The 22,315-nt window shown below is 40.3% G+C and overlaps 1 protein-coding gene across 13 annotated transcripts in view; it reads right to left on the reverse strand.

The window, feature by feature from the left end:
- The window catches only part of STS (steroid sulfatase), a 175,420-nt gene that overhangs the window by 87,140 nt on the left and 65,965 nt on the right, over window positions 1-22,315 (reverse strand). For all 13 annotated transcript variants that reach the window (XM_065580728.1, XM_065580735.1, XM_065580736.1 and 10 more), the window contains one exon: window positions 14,563-14,699. In XM_065580728.1, the coding sequence (XP_065436800.1) occupies window positions 14,563-14,699 (137 nt within the window). The remainder of the gene's footprint in view (window positions 1-14,562; window positions 14,700-22,315) is intronic.

Here is a 22,315-nt window from a genome sequence, read left to right on the forward strand (position 1 = left end):
TCCATTCTGGATAACGAGCAGACTGGTACCTGTCAAACTAGCTATTTTAACTAGTCAAAACTGGTATTTTGTATAGTTTTGCTACAAAGGCTGAGACATCCTGTGTTATTTTTTTTAAACAGCCAGGATCAAGTTATGCATGGGTTTGCAGAAAAACAGAAGTTTATATTTAACGAGCATGCCATCCTTTAATTTTCTTTCAGCTTAAAGCACTTTTAAGTTTTATATTATTCCTCAGATTGATGCTGTCCTACTTTGTTTTTAAATTCCAGTCTGCTTTAGAAATTAAAACAGTCAATTAAAAAAATATATATCTAAGATACTTATATGAAGCCCATAATGATTGAAGCTAAGCATACCCCAATCCTTACTGTATTTAGCCTCATAACAACCCTGTCAGGCATTAGTCCCATTTTTATAGATGGGGAACTGAGGCACAGAGAGACTTACCCAAAGTCATACATGAAGTCTAGGAACTGAATGCAGGTTTCTCAAATCCCCAGCTTGTGCCCTAACCACTGAACCATCCTCCTTCTCCAAGTAAAGTAAAATAAAGTGAAGGTTATTCTGAGACAGAAGAAAAAGGATGCGTGTGTGAGGGGAGTGGGAATCAAGTGAGAAGGCCTGACAAGGTGTTTGTCATGCTGGGATATCACCACACTTCAGATGGTTCCAGTCTGTATGCATCTATAATGCACTTTTCTCCATAGCGTCTAGATCCCGTGTACAAACGTGAGATTCATACTGATTCTTCCTCAAAAGACCCAAACTCACCAGCCCTACCCTAATTATTTTCCATTGGAGGTTGTGTTCCCAGAGGGCATGGCTTGCTCTGTTATAGCTCTGTTATTGAAGGAAAACTTTGTACAGGTCTCTTCCATTAAGTCCTCAAAATGGCAAAAAGGCACACTGTTACACTGCACGTGTCTTTCAGGAACATCTGGAGTACATACTCATGTAATGCCTCTCCACCACCCCTGCCTGGGTACAAATAGCAGTGTAGCTGATGAGGCATGGGTTAGGCAAGTAAAGTAAAGAAAGACACACCTGAAGGGTGTGGGTATGTATGCCAGAACTTAGCATACATGTTCTGTACTCGCCCAAGCTGTGCCTTCCTGTCTATACTGATATTTTTAGCAGTGTAGTGTCCCACCACTTCCCCACTGCTGGAGCCTTTCCTCTCCACAGGAAAAGAATCCCCCAGTGGGGAAAGTCTCTGGCACAAGGGAGGCAGTGGGGAAAAGCTCTGGCAGCTCCCCACTGCTGGAGCCCCTCCCCATCACAGGGAAAGACTCTGGCAGCAGGAAAAAGTTCTGACAGGTGGGAGGCAGCAGGGAAAGATTGAGCCTTTCCTTGCCATAGTGAAAGGCTCTGTCAGCTGGGAGCTACAAAACTTTTCCTTGGTGCCTCCCTCCGCACAGCCTTTCATTGACACACGTAGCTACACACCACAGTGCCTCTCACTGCATAATATAGTTACACTTACAACTCATACCACCGCCAGTGATGTGTAGTATAGACATAGCCTCAGAAGGCTCTGAATCTACCCACTCATTGCATGTATCACTCTGGGGCCTGTCTGCTACAATATTCTAATTTATTGCAATTACCGTAGTGGGGCACAGAAAAAAAAGATGTCTATTAAGACAGATTGTTCCCTCCCCATTAAGAGCTCTGGAGATCAGGACTTTGAACCGGATCAGAAGCTAGTACCAAGTAATGCATGATATGCATTCTCTGGTTCATCCTCACTGGAGAGATAGGATCCACTGTGCATATCAGGTTTTAGGTGTCTCAAACTAGACACACAAAATTAATGGATGCTTGTTACCGTAATGTGCCTGAGCTCCCCATTAGTAGAATGGGAGTAGTAATATTCCCTCATTCCACAGGAGTGTTAAGAAAATTAATTAATTTGTTTGTGACGCACTCAGACATTATAATGATGTGAGCCACAGAAAAGTCCATGAAGAAATTAACAATTCTGTATTCAGAAGAGGTTGTGACTATTGTGCAGTAAATAAGACCACATGCTCAACAACGAGGAGAAAACAAAATATTGAATAGCTGTTCATTCAGTGAGCATAGTCCATCCTGAGCACTGGATTAGGTGTGTCCTGTGGACAAAATATATTTGATAACATAAGTAAACACTGTGTCATAATGTATACACACAAGATAGCTGAAATAAGGTTGCACAGGCAACCTCACTTTTGGCATTTCCTAACTTTTGAGTGCTTGACTTAATGTTCTTTTAATGTCCTTTTTGTGTTTAATTATTTATAGATTGTACTAGATCTCCAGGAGTCCTGGACAAGCCATTACAGGCAGTATCTTGCACTATAAGGAATATGGATGAAATGCCTTAATAAGTCTGTCCATCTCTAGTTTCTGTGATTCTTTGTTTCAAATTTGGGCTTCTTTCTCATACAAAGTGATGTAAGTGATATCATCAATATCCCTCACTATTCAACTACATTCTTTATGTAATGATTATGTGAGCTATAAATACCTAAATGTCCAGATGTTGAAAAAGGATCATAAAATCATGTTCATAGTCAATGCTGAGCGGTTTCATCTTCACAAGAGGCACATTCACCAAAGCTGGCATAGTGAGATATAAATCACATCTTCCTGTGCCAGCCTGGCTCCTTGCACTGGATAGGGGACTCATCCTTAATGCTTTCCTGCAAAGTTTCTGCTGAGACAGAACAGATTTAATGGCAGTTTCAAACAATCCCTGCTAAAGAATCTGTTAAGGTGAGGCACTGGATCGTCACATGCCCAGCTGCTCTGGTTATTTATTCTTCACACTCTTTGGGTAGTACTATCCCCCTCCAAACTCTCTGTTTACAACTTTCCCCCAAATAGAACTTGCACCACTAGCAGCCTCTGTCAAGATATATGCAGAAGCCAGCAAAGATCCTGTGGTAAATTTAGGCCAAGATTGTCTTTGTTATCTTGATTGCCATTCGTAATTAGTTTTCCCGTTCACTTTAAGCAAGCATCAATATCCTACTATTTCAACTCAATGATTGATTAAAAGTAAGGAGGAAAACTTACTTCTCTGTGAAGATGTGTGGGTGGCAGAAAGTTGTTGATTGCAAAATTTTGCATCCTTATTGTTTGGAGAGGAATTTGTGGAGTTGTTGGGCTGCTTTTATCCCTAGGTGGCCTAATACAAGCATTTGCTTTTTTTTCTTGTTACGGAAACTTCAGATCTTCTCAAGAGTAATGTTAATTTTCTAGCTGATTGCAGCATTTCCGTTCACAAGTCTACAAAATACATTCTCTCGGTGTTTCTTTTATGAGGCCCAATTTTCAGGGCTTCATAACTTTGGGTGAAATATAATTTTGGAAGTGATACAAATTTTGTTTGCAAAATAAAATGCACTAGTCACAAAAACTTTTTGTGCTGGCATAGATTAACCCCTTCCCTACTGGTTGCTGATGAAGCCTCTACAGCATCTGACAGCAAATTTCTTCCATGGTGTAATTTCAAATGCAAGCATCTGGTGCATTATAAAGGAGATTTACATTATATAGTACTCTACTTGAATGTTAATCAACATCATTAAACTTGACTGATTAAAAAAATACTATAGAAGTGGCTACCTATGTGCTTTATAATCTTCTAAATAATGTTTTCAGCGGAGTTTTATTTTGTACAAAGATGTTACTTATAAAAACCTGCATGTAAGCGGGAATTAGATGACTCAGGAGGTTTATCACACTGGAAATGGGATGTGGAGTCTTTCATTACAAAGTCACCTCTTAAATCCAGCCCCAGTCAGTAGTGACTAAAAGTCATTACTGTTTGATGACATATGAAATGACTTTGGGTCTTAGCCCAGATCTGTTTGGAAGGTATCCACCCTTCAAAAGACACCAAACTAAATGTCTGTGCCGTATCCTTGTTGACAATTTCACCAGCAATGCCAAGGACTAAATAGGCCTGGAGTCTTAACTACCTTCTCAGCCCTAGAAATAGTCCTCCAATGTTAAAGTTAAAAGCAGACTGGCAGAATAGTGTGGGGAAGCGCTTTACTATCAAAAACATATCTGTCCTTGTGGACTGATAAAAAATTCCATTTCCTATAGATGCTAATCAACCACCTTTCATGACAATTGAATTAATTTTCTAAAACAGGGATGACCAACTGTGGCCTGGGGGGCATATCTGGCCCACCAGATCAGGTCATTTGGCCCATCACAGTCCAGCTCAGGGCAGGCAATCCAGTGGCACCAGGGCCAGGAAGGGACAAGGTGTTGCAGGGGGAGAGCCCCCCCTGCATGCTGATGTGTGCATCACGTGATGCTGTGGTGCTAGCCAACGGGCCAAAGCAAGAAGCTGGGCTCAGCCCCATGGGACAGAAGCCATCACTGCTGGGTGAGTGTGTGGCAGACTCACTGTTCAACCCCCCTCCACCCGAGGCAGGAATGACCCACCCTGCATCACCTCCTCTGGGGACAGGACCCAATGTCATACTCCCTTATGTCATACCGCCTGGCCCACCAAAGAATTTTAGTGGTTTCTGTGGCCCTCGTGTTGCCCATCTCTGTTCTAAAATGTTAGGATTGTGACACACCTCAACAGAAAGTCAAGAAATGCAAAGTTAACTGTATCTTATATCACATATGTCATCCTCTTAAAGTTTGTCAGGCTCACTTTTAAGTTTCCTGAATCTGCTTTGTTTGTGCTTCAGTCTTGATTAGCTGCCTGAATTTAATAATCCAGGCCCTGACTGTGTGCTGCCTTTCACTTTGTGCTGCCATTCTGATTCAATAGCACTTTACATCCACTTTGCGGAGGTGTAAATGACTGCGGAAGATGCAAAACAATGAAAAATTAGCCCCCTATCATACAGCCCTATGCTGAAGCCTTGTACAGGGAAACAATTGAGAGCAACAAATTAAGAGTGCCTCATTCATTTTTTCTAGGGCATAAGTGAGTGTTGTTTTTGCTTCTCATATTATTATTCTCTATCTTTATTTCTTTTTAATATAATCCAGAGTTCACTAGTTTACTGCTGATTTATGATTCCTTCACGTATTGGAATTAATAGAGTGGGATTCTAAATAAATGCTGATTGCATACAAATCCTGCATAGTAAAATATGGCTGTGAGAGCCACACTAATAGCAGCTCACATATTATGATTAACTGAAGGGCCAGTTTTAATAGGTTTAGCTGAATGTCATACCATTTCCCAGAAGAATAAAAAAAAGTTAATACTAGAAATAGGATAGCAAATTTAAAATATATATACATATTTCCTAGGAATGCAGTTTCAGTGCTGAGTAATTTAAAAATAAAAAATGATGCTTTCCTTTGATGACTTTCTCATTAGAAATAGTCTCTCAAGTTTAAAAATCTGAGCATTTATAACTTCGGCACAAGATTTCTAGAATGCAAAAAGGGTTTCTATTAATAAAAGACAGATGCACCATATATGCTGCTCTACATATGGAAGACACTAACAGATGAATTAGAGCATATTTCAGCATCTCAAGAAGTGCCTCTCTTCTGCCCACCTGAATATTTGTGATCATTTAGACTCCATGATAGTTTTCATAAGAGTAGAAGTGTTGCTGATTGTCCTAGTATTGGTGTCCTGGACAAATTCCAGTTTCATTAATTGTATTCTGCCTATCCAAATTTCTCATACAATCCTAATTTCAAAAATTTTCTGTTCTTCTCCAAAGATGTAATTCTTTGCTGTGCAGTATAAAACAGTTGGGTCTGATCCAAAGCCACGGGGGTCAATGGATATGATTCCTATTAACTTTAATGGGTTTTGGATCAGGCCCTTAGGATCATAGAAATGTAGAAGGGACTTCAACAGGTCATCCAGTCATGCTTCCTGCACTGAGGCAGAACCAAGTATACCTAGACCATCCCTGACAGGTTTGTTGAACCTGTTCTTATAAACCTCCAATGGCAGGGATTCCACACCTCCCTTGGAATGCTATTGAAGTGCTTAAATATCCTTATAGTTAGGGGAAAACTTTCTAATATCTAATCTAAATCTCCCTTGCTAAAGATTAAGCCCAATCCTTCAGGAGAGTTAGGGTATGTCTACACTGCAATTAGACACCTGTGGCTGGCCTGTGCCCAGTGATTTGGGCTCAGACTGCAGTGCTATTTAATTGCAGTGTAGACTCCTGGGGTCAGGCTGGAGACCGGGCTCTAGGACCCTGCGATGTGGGGAAATCCCAGAGCTCAGATTGCAGCCTGAGCCCAGAAGTCTATACTGCAATGAAACAGCCGCACAGCCAAGTCCGAGTCAGCTGGCATGGGACAGCCATGGGTTTCTAATTGTAGTGTAGACATACCCAGAGAGAGCAATTGATCATGGTCTTTTTTATAACACACCTTAGCATATTTGAAGATTATCAGGTCGGTCCCCACCAGTCTTCTTTTCTCAAGACTAAACATGCCTAGTTTATTTAACCTTTCCTTGTAGGTCAGGATTTCTAAATCTATTGCCATTTTTGTTGCTCTCCTCTGCACTCTCTCCAATTTGTCCATGTAGTGGTCCCTCAGTCTCAGGCTTGGAGGGAGGCCAATTTGTCTCGCTGCGTCAGGCAACAAACAACAATTAGCAGTCTATAGCTCTGGCTTCTGGGTGGGGCAGAGCAGTAAGCAGTCTCTAGACCGAGCCTCCTGGCTAGGGCAGATGGTGATCACAGTCTGAGATTCGGACCCTCTGGAAGAGGCAGAGCAATGAGCAGTCTTTAGGCTGAGCCTCTTGGCAGTCAGCAAACAGTCTGGGGCTCTGGCTCTCTGGGTGGGGCCCAGCAAGGAGCAGGCTTTTGCCTAGGCCTCCTGAATAAGGCAGCCAGCAAACACAGTTGGGGGCCTCACAGCCTTCTGGCTGGGGCAAGTCAAAAACATGGACCAGGACATCCAGCCAAGGGGAAGCAGGCCACCAAATCAGGGGTGGGGTTGATGGCAGGCGGGTAGGAGGACCCAGGCCCATCCTACTCCACTGGGTCCCTGCCCAGGGTACTAACAATGGTGAATGGTTCTGCCACTGGGTCAGTAGGGATCTCACCAAAACATGCTGACTCGCTCTCCGGCAGCCCAATTTTCTAATTTGTTAAGGCCATTTTGAATGTTAATGCTGGCGTCCAAAGAGTTAGCAATCCCTTCCACCTTGGTGTCATCCACAGATTATATAAGCATACTCCTCATTCCAAGTCATGAATGAAAATATTGATTAATACCATCCCCAGAACAAACTCTTGCATGACCCCCCCTAGCTATGTGCTCCCAGTTTGACAGAAAACCATTGATAATTACTCTTCGATTATGGTCTCTCAATCAGTTTTTCACCCACCTAGTAGTAACTTCATCTACACCACATTTTCCTAATTTGCATATGAGTGTTTCAAGTGGGACTGTGTCAAAAGCCTTATTAAAATCATATTATATCACATCTACTGTTTTCTCCCTATCCACTAGGCCAGTAACCCTGTCAAAGAAGAAAAATAGGTTGGTTTGGCATGATTTATTTTTGACAAATCCACGTTGGCTATTACTTATAAACCTATTATTCTCTCGGTGCTTACAAACTGTTGCATTTCATTCTATAGCTGGATACACACTTTTGTGTATTTGTTTTTAAGTTTGTCAAGCACTTTCAGATGAAAAGCATTATTTAAATATGCAGTTATCATCTCACTCTTTGTGGCTGCAGTAATTGAAAGCCCTTGGGAGGATCACATGCCTATTTTAACATTTTTTATTTAAGCAGGCCCATCAGTATAGTATATAACAGATAAATTTGGTAACGAGGTTGACAGTTTATTGCATAGACCTTCAGCTGCTCTCCCCTTCTGTGCTTCTTCGTGGACTCCATAATCTCCATTGTTGCAGAGGAGCACAACTACCTTGGCAGGTCATGATGATTCCTTTGGCTGAGGAAGAGGCCACTAATGGAACTGTGTCTTGAGCCACAGATATTTTGAAAGATCAGGCTTCAAACAGGCAATAAAACCAGACTGTGAGCCAGTGGAGAGATAAAGGCATTGGAGTGACATGCTCATAGCAGCCCATCCTGTTAAGGAGGTAACCTGACAAATTTTGCATTGCACATTGCTTCCACTTTCAGACCCATACACTTTGGAGTAGATCCTCAGCTGGTCTGAAGACAACTAAAGTTAATGGTGCTCTGCTGAGGATCAGACCCAGTGTGTAATCCAGTCTGGAAGTGATAAGTATATAAACCACTGTGATCAGATCCTCACCAGCAAAGAAGGGGGAGAAGTTTCCTAACTTCCTGGAAGTGGAAGAAAGTATTTCTAGACACTGATGGTCATCTAGGCTAAATGGTAAATCCAACAGGCCACAAGACTTTGTACCACAATTTTTTAAACAGGGAGGATTATTAATCATTGGAACAAACTAACAAGGGAAGTGGTGGATTATCCATCTCTTGAGGTTTGCAAATCAAGAGTGGATATCTTTTGAGAAGGCAAGTTTTAGTGAAACAAATTCTATGGCCTGTGTTATGCAGGAGTCAAAGTGAATTGTCCCCTATAAATATATGAGACAAGAGACTATATTCTTGAATGTTGTGAAGCTTTAAAAAAGTAAAATGCACCCTTATTCATGAAAATAACACCCATATTTTTATATCACTTCATCTCAATTTTGCCCTAACAAGTCACATATCTAAATAGAATCATAGAATAACAGGCTTGGAAGGGACCTCAGGAGATCATCTAGTCCAACTCCCTGCTCAAAGCAGGACATATCCCCAGACAGTTTTTTTTTTACCCCAGTTCCCTAAATGGCCCCCTCAAGGATTGAACTCACAGCCCTGGGTTTAGCAGGCCGGTGAAAGGGCTCAAACCGGTCAAAGGGCTTATTTATGAAATCATTGTCTTGGGTTTAATAGCCAAAAGATGCTATTGTTCACTTTACTATTTGCTCAGCTATGAGTCAAACTTACAGGATAATAATAATAATGTCAGGCTATTCTTCAGTCTCAAATGCCTCACTTTCTTAGTAAAAATAAACAAAATGGAATCATACTTTTGTAAACTACTTTTTCCAAAGACAGGAGTAACATTTGCAGCATGCTTTTTAACTGCTTCATTTAAACTCCTTTTCTGGACTTTATACAGCAGGAAAGGTCAGTGTTAGGACTCATTCTCTATAAAGCCTATATAGTAAGTATGATTCTGAAGTCCAAAGTTTCTCCATATTACGTTCATGGCATTTGAGCTCTGAATTTTGGTAACACACCTGGTGATATTGGGTAGTCAGACCATAAAATATTTGCTATGATTTTCAAATGGGTATGAATGGGGCCAGGATTTCACCCCAGTCATTCTGAGTGCCTTAAGTTTTGGTGGTTCAGTGAGGTACATCTTAAAAGTGCTTGGGTAGAAGCTCAGCACTTTCAGACTCATTTTCAGATGTCTTAAGCTGGGCACCCAAAATAATTAAACACTTTTGAAAATCTTGTTCCTTGATTCTCCCACATGCCCCTTTATCAAATTTTGCCCATACTTCTGACATACCACCATTTACTTAGCATACAACAAGAAAATACCAACATCGCTCAATAGGGCAGGATTGTCCAAGACAGTAAAATCATGTCCACGGCTTGTCACCATCATAGGGTAATATAAGTATCTTGCTTGTATCTACCTGTAGTCAGCCAAGGGCTTTTCCAAATTTGAATCCTATCACATCCAGAAATCTTCATTTCTAAATGTGATCTGACTGTAGGTGGGACCCACCTATTTTCTCTTCTACACTAACTATCCACACTGTTAAGGAGATTCCCAAACAGAAACTTCATGTCCAAAATGGTTTGTTTCCTCCCCCCTTTCTTAATGAGCATCATAAGTACACCTTGTTGACAACATCTGCTTAGGAATATGGTGAGGGAGCGGAGATTCTGTTTTTCATGTTATTGGGAAGTTCATGGAATTCTCTTTATAATAATAAAGACACCCGATGTAATGGTCACACCTTACTGGTGTTTGGCTTGTGACAGAGTATAAATAGCATTTTCTAGCTCTTCCTCATGTGTGAACTATGTAGCACTGATTGTTCTACAGGTGAATAAAAGGCTCTCTGTTAGGCAACCTCCCCCCCCCCCCCCCCAAACACACACACTGTAAGGAGAACGGAAGAGAGAGCTCTGAAGAGGTGTGTTTTCAGACAGCTGTAACATAAGGCTATAGGGGGCTCCAGAACTCTTTGTAGTGATTATATTTGTGTGGTTTAATTTTTATCATAAATAATTTCAGCACATATTCATTCAGACTTCCACATTAAATCCACTACTATGTTATTTAAAAAAAGTAACAGCAAGAAAAAGGGATTATAGTCTCTTCATCTCCCTTCATTTTTACAGTGGGAGGTTATTTCACCTGCTACAACTATTAACTATCATTAATATAAATAATAAGGTACTTATCTTACACTGAAACAAATGTAAAATGTTAACTAGTCAGAAAATAACCCTGCAAGGCGTGTCATATGAAGCAGCATTAAAACTGTGAACTCTTTAAGCACTGAATGCTGTTATATACGCATGAAACATGCATGAGCAGTAGAAATACAGGATCCTAAAGCTTATCCTGTGAGCTTGTACTTAGTATTTGGGACATGGATTGTAATCATAATCATCAAGTATCAATTTAACATGCCTCAAACATAATTTTTTTTAAAGTATTTCATCCACCTGCTTTTGTGTCAACTTCCCTGCTAAAATTAAGAAGGAAAACTCTCTCTATTTATTTTAAGAGTTGGTTAGGTGATTAAGTCTCAAAAAATGGAGAGTTTTCCTTAATTGAAGATTCTCACTCTGGATAGACACAACTAAGAAGCCTTCTCCTTACTTTAAGTACTTTATGAAAGCGAAATCCTTCTTTTTGACCTGATTACTGGGCTCAAAAAAATCAGGGAACAATTTTCATTCACCTTCATGCTTCTGCTTTTGACACAAGTTCTTAATCTCTGGAATCTGACAGTCACAACTGCAGTACAGCTGTTCGCACTTTCTCATTACCCACCAACAAAGATTTTCTGTGACATTTCCCCACATTGAACAGCTCATGGATGACCGTGTTGAAGACTAAAAGCAAAATGTTTCTCAAGTACTCAACTGAGGGTGGTGTGTCCAGTTTCAAGTTAAGTGCTCTAATGTGGTTTTCTATACTTTCTATTTGCCCAGCTATAATTAGGTTACTTTTTAATTTAAAGATTTTGGGCTATATTCACAAAGAAAGTTAGAAGAACAAGAGTAACAGCGGATACAGACTAACACGGCTGTTACTCTGAAAGAAAGTTAGGCACATGATGGTGAGGGAGACAACTTTTAGGCCAGTGGCTAGGATACTCAAGCTCTGAGGAGAGAGAGGGATATGAACTGGAACATGCCACCTCTCAGATGAATACCCTAGCCACTGGGCTATAAGATATTCTGATGGGGGAAGAAGGGTTGCTCCCTCAATTTTTCCAGTTGAAGCTGTTCCACTGTGGACAAATAATGAAGGAGTCATTGGACGAGAGAGAGAGCAGCAAGCATGAGAATGACTCTGTAGCATGGTAGATAGAGAACTCACCTGGGAGAAAGGAAACCCAGGATCCAATTCCCCTGCTTCAGTTTTTCTTAAATGATTTATCCACAGTGGAACAGCTTCAACAGAAGAGACTGAGGGAGTCCCACTTAGGAATATCTCATAGCCCTACAGTTCAGGCCCTCACCGGAGATGTCGTACACCCCAGTTCAGATTCCTTCTCCCCTCCAGCAAAGTTGAGACTTGAACCATGAGTCTTTCACATCCCACATTAGTACTCTAACCACTGGATTAAAAGTTATGAGGGAGGTCCACCTCCGCCCTGGCTGTTTTGTGTAAGCATGTCATTTACAGGGGCCCGATCGAGTAGGTGAGTTCGGAGCATGCTTACCAGATGGGGTCTTGCTGGCAAGTTAAGTGGAGGAACACCTATCTTTCCCCGATTCATGCATCACACTGGGACTTAGGCATCCAGATAACTGGCATGGGATTGCAGTGTGCATGAACAGAAGAAACATAGGCACTTAGGAAAATTTTACAGCAAAAAATTGGGCGTCGACTGAGTTTAGAAGTCTACAGTGTTTGGTAGCACCTAAGCGGGGGCTTTGTGAATCCTAGTGGGGCCTGATTCTGCGATGTAGGTACTTAAAGTGGCAGTTAGGTGCCTAAGTCCTTTTGTGAATCAACCCTTCATGTCAAGTTGACATTTCTGTGGTCCCCCCTGCCCAATTTGTATTTTTCTTGTGTAGCTAGTTACTTATGTTTGGTCGACAGAGGATCAAACTTCCCTTAAAGGGAAATTTGCAGCTTTGCACTTTTTCAGGCCAGCTGTTCCAGATAATATTGTTTGTATTTCCTAGTACAGATGCTGAAGAGGTACCCGAGTAGAAATCAAAGTCGGTGTGCTGGCCACTGATGTGAGCAATACATTAAATGTCTAGTTTGTCAGACCTACTCTGACTCTCAGGCATTTAAGCTTTGATTTTTAAAGGAGCCTAGGGGAGTTAGGTGCCTATTTCCATGGGAGTTGGGTACTTAACTACCTCAGGCTCCTTTGAAAATCCCAGCACCAGTTCTTTTCTTTATAGTTGTAATTATGGAAGAGAATGTATCCATAAGAACTTAAAATTTTCCTTTTTCATTTGGAGCAAATACGCAACCTGAGAACAAATCACTCTCACCAAACAGCCAGACTGTGGGACCAGATCCTCAGCTGGGATAAACTGGCAGAGCTCCACTAATTGAGGATCTGGCCCTGGGAGTGTAGCTCTGCTGCTACACATCCTTTTATGACATATTGTAAAGAAAAGAAAAGAAAAGTGAAATAGAGTCTGAGGAAGAACAGAGGTTGCTTACTATCTCATGACTGGAACTATCTCTGTTTAATATGGAGTACATATGATTCAAAACATCTAGGAGAATAAAACCAGATCCTGGCTATCTGGTATATGCCAAATTGTTTTAACTATATCTTTTTGATGTTGCAACTTGCTGCTTGGTATGTTTAAAGTATTTCCTGAGAGTCTAGTGGTACCTGAATATAAGTAGTGACACTCAATCTACAAACAACTCTACAATACTAGTGCTTCAGGAACAGCTAGTCTGTTGCTTTTGTCTCCAACTAGTTGCTTGTATTCAGTGGCCACAACTGTAAACTGTCTCAACAGGTGAACAAAGTTAAGCTGAGGTAACGATTGGAAGTAACAAGTAGTGAATTAGATTTGCCTAATCCTTACCACTGTGTATGAAGATCCCAAACTGGAAGCAGAGGTAGAGGAAAAGACATGATGTCCCAGACATTCTAATGGTTTGGAGGGCATGACAACATGAATGTTCACCAAACATATGGCAGTCTCATGCTAAGATTGTAGTAAACAACCAACTTAGTCATAGTGATTACCAAAGCACCAGGAGGAGTGGTGAAAGTTGAGGGCGTAAGAAAGATTCAGTGCAAGTCTCCCTCACTTGAATAAACTTCATATAGCGAACAGTTTTTGAGGTCTAGTTGCATACAAGAAGGATACTTGTCCCATTTAAAATGCTTCACAACTTCCATGTTTTTTACGTATCTATTCAAATATTGCCTTATTTATATTACAAATCCCTTTATGTACCTTGCTGAACAATCACTGCAGCCCATTCATCCCTTGCCATTTGTAGTCAGAATTTCTTGATAAGATGAATAGAAATGTGTATGGAGTTGAACTCTACATGCTTGCAATCAAAATACATTGTTTGAAAGCGTATTATTAAGCATGCATCTAATATTGAGATGAAAGTCTGTTTATAGTAATTTAGTAAATATTGCTTATTTGAATAAAGTAATTTTTTACTTGGCTTTACTAAAACCAGAATTGGCTTGGGTCAGGTAGGGAGGAGGAATGCAAGATGTTCATTATCTTTTAGTACTGTTCTACTTTCGCCTGATTGTTTCAAGTATGAACTGTGAGTTGTTTTCACAGGTGATTACCTCTAGAAATGGAGAGTCATTCCAAAATGCCTAGAAATAAAGCAGGCCCATTGAACAATTTGATAACCTACTGTTCTCTGCAACATCAGAGGGTTTGTGCCTTGAGAGGTGACTTATTTGCCTTTTAGCTGTATTGTGCCCAGAGAAGTGGACCCTACTTGACTGATTTCACCAATACGGAAGAATTATATATTGTGCTTACTAAGAATTAACAATAACAGTACATATTAAGACTTTGCAGTTATTTTATCGTTAGTTCTTTTGATGACAGCCCCATGAAGTCTCCTTAACTCAGCTTTCCCTCTGATGACTTGCAGCATGCAGAATTTATACTGACTTCGTATGATACCAAGGGGGACGCAGTATCAATAGCATCTGAGCATGACACAGCATCTAAGGAATCAGTATTAATACATAGTAATTGTTTAGTCTTCCCCTTACCAGAGCAGATTTTGCATGCAGTGGAATTGTCACAAATTTCTAATGAAGATTAAAGAAACATTTGTGAAAATTTTTAAACTCATTAAAGATAAATGTGCAACATACCTACACTCCAGTCCATTTCCTCTACAGCATCCCCATATAAGCCATGTTTGCTCTTTCCTTTGAAATCCTTTGATGCATATAGAGCAGTGTGGACTTGAAGGTAGGACAGGAAAAGAAGAAATGGTGCATCAGCGTTCCTGAAATAAATAAAAATAAATGAAAAAAAAAATACCCCTCCCCCCAAAGTAAGTCACTTGGACAACAATAAAATTTTAGCAACATTTCTAACAATGAAGTTTTTCTACATGCATGCTCTATAGAACAGAAGAAATATTATATAGGGGAAGGACTAACAAAATCATTTATAGAGCAATCCTGAATCTCGTGTTAGAAATGCCACTCTTAATACATACTGTACTGAAGACAAGAAATACAGACAAGTTAACCCTTCTGTTGGATTTTTAGTTGTTATACCTGTTTAAAAAACACTGGCACAACCACTGTACAGAGTCAGGCACTAAAAGTGCCTAGCCACTTGCCTTTCTTTCTGCACGTTATTACCAATTCAGGCTCTCTCTGACCTCACCAGGAAGCACTAGAACAATGCATAGTTTAAAAGATACACAATCCCCAAACCAAACAAGATGCTTAGCCAGCTTTCTTCTTGGCAAACTCAACATATGGACATTTAACAACTAACAGGGTTAGCATGAGCAATAGGGACCAAAAATATATAGCTATCACCCGGAACCAAACACAATAGCATTACAGAAGTTATGCCTAATATATAGAGAGGTAGAAAAAATATTTTTTCTCTTGTAACAATATCCACTCTCCATTCATTTCAAGCCATTTCCTCAATGGATTATTCTCTAATAAAAAAAGGAAAAAATAAACCCCCACAACAACAACAACAACAGAGCTTTAATTTTGCTCTTCATGGGATCTGACAATATATATGGCTTAATCCAGAAGGCTGTGAAGGGAAAGCTTAGATAAGTATGGATTTTTGCATTACAATCCTAGTGTGGGGGACATTACTCAGAGTATTAACAATGACTAGTTGAGCTTATTGTTATGATATTCCACACACTGTAAATTTCAGCTGAACCATAAGAGCAGCTAGGGTACAGTGTGTCTAGACTGGCACCTTGCAACACACAGGTCAGAGCAGTTTTTTTCTGTTGTACATTTCACCATCCCATACTGTTTGTACTTATTGAACTTCTGGTGGTTAAAAACAACACCCCCCACAAACAAACAAATAAAAACCCAACAACAAAATACAATATTAATGTGCTGAGCCAGAAAGCCAAACTTGGACATGAGGTAAGGAAAACACTGCAATAAACTTTTAACCTTTGAACTAGGAAGGTTCTTTTTTTCAGCCCTAAAGGGCCTGTAAAACCTGTGAAAAGCCCATCGTTGAAACAAATTGCTATAATACCCATAAATCATTCTAAAGAAGAACAAATAAACTATTCTGGTGTATTTATTTATCTGTCCACTTCACTCCCTTCCAGTTGGCTGTGGCTGTTTCCATGAGAGATCTGTGGTAAAAATTGTCCTTTCTGCAGGCCAAGAATTCATAGATTCCAAGGCCAGAATGGACCACTGGGATCATTTGGTCTGACCTCCTGTATATCACAGGCAATAGAACTTGCCCAAAATAACTCCCAGAGTATATCTTTTAGAAGAAACATCGAGTCTTAATTCTATGAGCACACATTGGCCAGAGCTCATCAAAAGTTTTCCATCAAAACTGTTTTTGATGGAAATTTGATTTATGGACTAGATGAATTTTTCCTCATAAAAATGTCTGCTTTCTGAAGAAAATGTTGATGTTTTGTTGAAAAGCTGAACACCTTTCATCTGAAAAAAATTATATATCAATGCTTTGGAAATGTGCCATGATGCCTTGGGAGTGATAACTCAAATGCGTCATGTAATTCAGATTCTACTCTATAGGCCAGGTTCCCTAGATGGACTACACTGGACTACACTTCCCAGTTGTCTTATAGGTTTTCTGGGGGGGGACAATTTGCGTCTTTGGTTCTCATTTTCTCTCTCTGTCTGCCTATGTTTATATTGGCTTATATTTTTTTACTAATTTTGTAAAATGATGGATAAACTTTGTGAGCAAAAATATCCCTAAAGAAAAATGGTTTTTTTTATAAGAGATCAATGTATTGCAAGGTATAGAATGTCACTCTTATCCTTATGACTTGTTGGAATTTGCTAGAATATAAACGAAGTCTCATGTTAACAGAATCTTTAATTAATGTAACTTCAAATTATTTAGGAGACTCTTTCAAGTCAAATTAAAAATTCTTAGAGCATGTCAGCATTTAAGGTTCAAGAGAAAACAAACCTATTTCAACTTGCATTTCAAGGTCAATTATTTGTTGTTTAGGTTTATGATATTGTCTCATCTATGCTCTGTATGGGCAAATCATTAAGGGCTACCTATAGTAGGCAAGACCCAATCTTAAGTGATGTTTTAAAAGTTTCCGCAACATTTCTAATAAAATATGGTTTGTCCTTTAGTTAAATACTTCTACCAGGCAGATGATTTATTTTATATTAGATTTTTATCTGTTCAGCTCTAATTAGGCACAGATACTCAAAGGTATTTAGGTGCCTCACTCAGATTATTTCAGTAGGTGTTAAGCACCTAAATATCTTTGAGGATGTGGGCCTGGGAGATTATTTGGGAAAGGAGAAGTCACAAAAAAAAAAGATTACCATAAACTGGGAATAACACAATTTCTCCTATATTCTTCCCATCACTTAAAAATAGATTTTCAACTATTAGTATCAGAGATAACTTAAATTGCATACAAACTGTCACTTTCTAACAACATAGCAGAATTGCTACAGATACATTTACACCAATACCGTTAAAGGTGAGCATCACCGCATCCGTAACAAGTGCTTATTTTCATGAGATGACAGTTGTAAAATAAATAATATTAAAAAAATGCCACTATGACAAAAATCTAACTTTCATGAAGAGGTATACTCAAAATCATTTCACTGGTTTTGTTACCAAGGGTTTTGCTGAACCCAACGCTCTTGATAACTTTACTCTTTGCAAGGCGGTGGCAGGAAATAAATCAATGGGGACACAGCCATCCAGCTGATAGATAGTTGATGCAAGCAGGCAAACAAAAGTGCTCTACTTTATTTAGTCTCCAGCACATACACATGTCCAACAGGTTACTAGAGCACCCCAAATTACCCCAAGATTCATATTCACCCAGGGTCTTGTGGAGGTCTCAAGTGGATAACTGTAGATATCTGGTGGCCAGCTTCTGTCTGCAGGGGAACTTGACAGATGTTCAAGTGTCCATCAAGCTCAGATTTCTTCTCTTTTTATATCCAATTTGTTAGTATTACATAGCTTTTTTATTAACAAAAAACAATGGCTGAGCAGAAGCTAAATTAAGGATGGAGTTTTCCAGCCTGTAGTGTGTAGCTTTCCATCAGGTAACCAGCTTTATCTCACTTAGCAATAGTTAACTATTGCCAGACTTTCCATCTCGCAAAACAACATGCTTCAGAAAAAGCTCAAGTCAGGAGGGCACAGGGTCATGTTTGCTCCTTGTGGTCACTCACTCCCCCACTCCCATCCTGGTCTGTTAATTGCGCTAAGGTTTCAGAAAGGCCCTTCTAGCTGCTTTCAGCAATAAGCATAACATTTGGTATTCCAGCTGCGGGCGGTGGTTTAGGTATGTTACTGGGTTAACAAAATTTCCTTCTTACAGTTTGCAGCTCAAATTGATAAGCTCTGACTGACAGCTGTCTGTCAGGTGAAGAGGAGTCTTGCCTATTAATAGCCTTTGATCTTTTAAAGACAGTCATTTATCTCATGCCAAGCCTCTTTGAGGAGAATACTGACTGCTTCTACTGCAACCTTAAAAATGGAATGGCATCTCAGCTAGTAGGTGGGAGGGAGATTTGACAATAACAATTTAACTCCTATTTTACTAACTGGAGCACTTCAGTCAAATCTCCTTTGAAAATTTATTGCCGCTATTCTGTATGCATGCTAAGAGAGAGCTTTCAGTTTCAACATATCTAAATTTCCTTTGCTGAAAGTACAGCAAGAAATTTTTATGTTGACATGAAACATGCAATCATTCCAATTCAGTAAAGAGAAGCCATATAAATATGTCATTAGACATTATTAAATCTATACTTAGCTATTTGTGATATTATCTACATATTTCTTTTATTCTCTCTGTTGTAGGGCCTGATTCTTATTGACACTAAGGTCTTTTTAGTTTGCTCTAGGCCTTCATGTGGGTCTAAGTTGTACCCCTACTTTATAGCCCCCTTTTACACTTAGTAAAAAATGAGATTCAGCTCCATAATTCTCCCTCGCCCATTTATTGCCTTGTGAATGCCACAGAAAGCAACCTACCCGTCTTTTCATTACTTCTTTTTGTGCATCAGCATCATTGATTGTCACCACAAATATGTCCAGTGTGGCAAACAGTATTAGCCTAATGCCACTGTAATAGAGCAGCAAATGGGGGCTCACACTTTGTAGGTGTGAGTGATATTCAAAACTGGCAAATGAATGTAAATATGACATCACAGGCTCCATTTTATTTCCTCCCAATGACTTCCAAATCAACCTGCAATCTGAAAGACAAGCTACAAACTTTCCAGCTGATGCATCATATTAAAAATATTGCTGGCCAAATTTTGCCACAGTTACATATATTCAACATCCTTGGGCCGGAGCCTCAGTTTGTGTCCATCGGTATAACTCCATTGATTTTGATAGAGCTACATGATTTACACCAGCTGAGAATCTGACCCAATGTATACCTATGGCATCAAACATAAGTGACTGAGGAGCAATCTCGTAGGTAGGAATGTCAAGATATTCTGGGCATAAACAGGTAACAGTATATCTGTATCTATGGGTGCAAATCTAACTGATATTTTGCAGTAACTAATTCTCTGCTTGAAACTCCCTCTCTCCCCTTTTTTCACCAAACGTTCTTCTCCCCATTTAAACCTCTTTAAAATTCATCTCATTAATGAATTCTTTCCATGCTTATTCGCTAAGGCTACTTGCACCCACTTCAAGATCAGACTACCACTCTCTGGCTGTACCGATCGTACAAATTTAATTTAGATCTCAATCTTGCTCCTTTAGAAGTAAATGGCAAAACTTGCATTGACTTCATGGAAGCAGGATCAGCTCCTTAGATTGGGTCCTTGTGTCAGAAATTCATTTTTCTTGTACACTTTCATTGTGTTTAAAAATCTGGTTGTTTTCTGAAAAATAAAAATAAAAAAATCTTTCTGATTTTTTTAAAGATATGATCTAAAATAAGCTAAACATCTCACACTTGTAATATTTTGACAAGAAAAAGGAATTGTGGACCATTTTGGGGTGGCTTATAAAAAAAACTGATGTGTATGAGAAAATGGGAAACTTGGCTGTGACTAGAAAGATATTTTAAACTGGGATGTGTCTTTGTTATCTCTGCCTATGTTAAATGATTTTTCCAAGCAGTCACATTGCCAGCATGTTTTTGACATCTGCAATTTAATACCCATGTCAGCTTTAAATGCTTAAGATATACTGTATTCATACACATAGTTTCCTTTCCTTGTAGTTTATGGGCATATATGCAGACTTTTCCCCCTCAAAAGAAAATGTTTGAATGATTCTTTCTGGCAAAAAGAACATTTAAGATTCCTTATCCACCCACGGTTTTTTGTAACTGAAAAACCAAACATGCATGGAACCCAATACAGAAATACAGATCCGATGCTTGTTACAACTGCTCACTAGCAAACTGCCACTAGCTTGCTGACAAAATGACTCCTAAAAGATTTATTTAATTATTTATTTCCAGTAGCACCCACAGAGTGTAAGAAGCTGTACAAACGCAAGAGGGCATGATTGCTTCCTTAAATAACTTACACTCTGAAGCAACAAAACAGAAAGAGGGCAGAGGCAAGGGGAAAACATACAAGTAAAGTACGCAGGTGGTGATCAATCAGTTACTAATGCATCAGTTTTTTAAAAATTGTACAGATAGATACATTCATATGTATACAATATATAAACTACATCCAAGTACATGAGTGTCTTGCCTTAATCAGCTGGTCAGTTTCTTTAGGAGTCATGAAAAGCATCTGATTTCTGAGTTTTTTAAATCCTAGAATTACGAACACAGTAATTTTTGGTACAAAATGAGACCTGTACAGCATGCCTGGTGCCTGCTTTTAAGCCTTGGTGATACATCAAAAAGCTCTAACTCACAGCTGTGCTAAAGAGGATGAGAGATAAATGTGTTTCAGGGCTTTGACTATGCCAAATTGTGACTGGAATAGAATAGGATAAAAGGTAATTTCTTTTAATGATATGTTTATTAGCTGTCACCACAGACTTCAGAGAATTATGGTTATACAATCCATGACTTTAGAGAGGAGGCTTCATCTGTATCTGCATGAAAAATGCTCAAGTAGCATTATCACCATAACTCTGTTATGAGCCTATTTTATCTATGGAAATATAATTTTTCAAAAAGTCTGATTTCACTGGTTTTCCCCATGCATGGTGGTCAGCCATCTGAGTTTAGTAGAGAGAGGTATGCTGAAAGAACATGGAGGTGTTTTTACCCTGCCAATTCCAAAGAAGTTTAAAATATGCTTCTGACATTTTGAAATTTTGGATTGCCATTTACTAAACAATGTGCTGATGAGGCATAAGTAAGGTTAAGATTCTTTTTTACTAAAAGTCAGGGACAGGTCAGGGGCAATAAACAAAAATTCATAGACGCCCATGACCTGTCCCTGGCTTTTAGTCCCCCCTCCCCCAGGGTATTTTTACTAACAGTCAGAGCACTGCTGGGAGCTGACCTCCAGCAGTTGCTCCAGCCCTGCTGCTGCTCCAGCTCCAGGGGTGCTGACCCAACTCCAGCTGGGTCTCCAGCTCCAGGGAGGTTGCTGCTCAAGAGGTCCGGGGACTACTGATCCAGTGGTCGGCCCATCACCCAGCTGCTCCAGCGACCCCGGGACTGAATTCTGGCTGCTGCTCCGGCAACCCAATGGACAGCTGCTGGCTGTGGGGACCGCTTCTCCGGCAGTTAGTCCACTGCTCAGCTGCTCCAGCAGCCTCAGGGCTGAACTCCGCCACTGTTCCGGTGGCCTGGAGACCGCTGCTCCTGACCACGGGCCAGCTGCTCAGCAGCCCCAGAGACCGCTGCTCTGGCAGTCCCAGGGGCCCACTGCAGGCTGCTGCTCCGGCAGCCCCAGAGACCACTGCTCCAGCTCTGCTGCTGCTCCTGCAGCAGTGACTGCCAGTTCTTTTTTAAAATTAATTGTTAATTAAACAACTTGTATTTGCTTTAAATTGTACGAAATGATCAGTGGGTCAGGGAGGTGCCCAGTGCAGAGAGAGTACCCCGGAGTGGGGACACCCTAGCCCCTGTCCTGGGTGACCACAGCAGGGTTGGGGGTCGAGACCCCCAGGAATCCTGGGCCCAGCCTTGTCGGGGTTACGAGGACTCTGCCAGACAGGAGAGTGGAAGGGGAGTCCTCAAGGGCAGGGAGGCCTCTGGGTAAAGGAAGTGGGAGTGAGGACTCAGATCCTTTCGCTAGCCCACTTCACCGGGGTAGTGCAGAAGCCAGGAAAGTTCCCCACAATAGCGGGACCATTCCCCCGCTTACATGTAGGACCCCTGGATCTTGAAAGGTGTGTTGTGGGGGGGATGTTGATCATAGAAACAGTGGGGCTATGTCTACAGGTGTTGCATATGTTATTCTGGCAGGATCTGATGCC

The sequence above is a fragment of the Chrysemys picta genome, chromosome 1 (assembly GCF_011386835.1).
Source record: "Chrysemys picta bellii isolate R12L10 chromosome 1, ASM1138683v2, whole genome shotgun sequence".
In the NCBI taxonomy this organism is placed as follows: domain Eukaryota; kingdom Metazoa; phylum Chordata; order Testudines; family Emydidae; genus Chrysemys; species Chrysemys picta.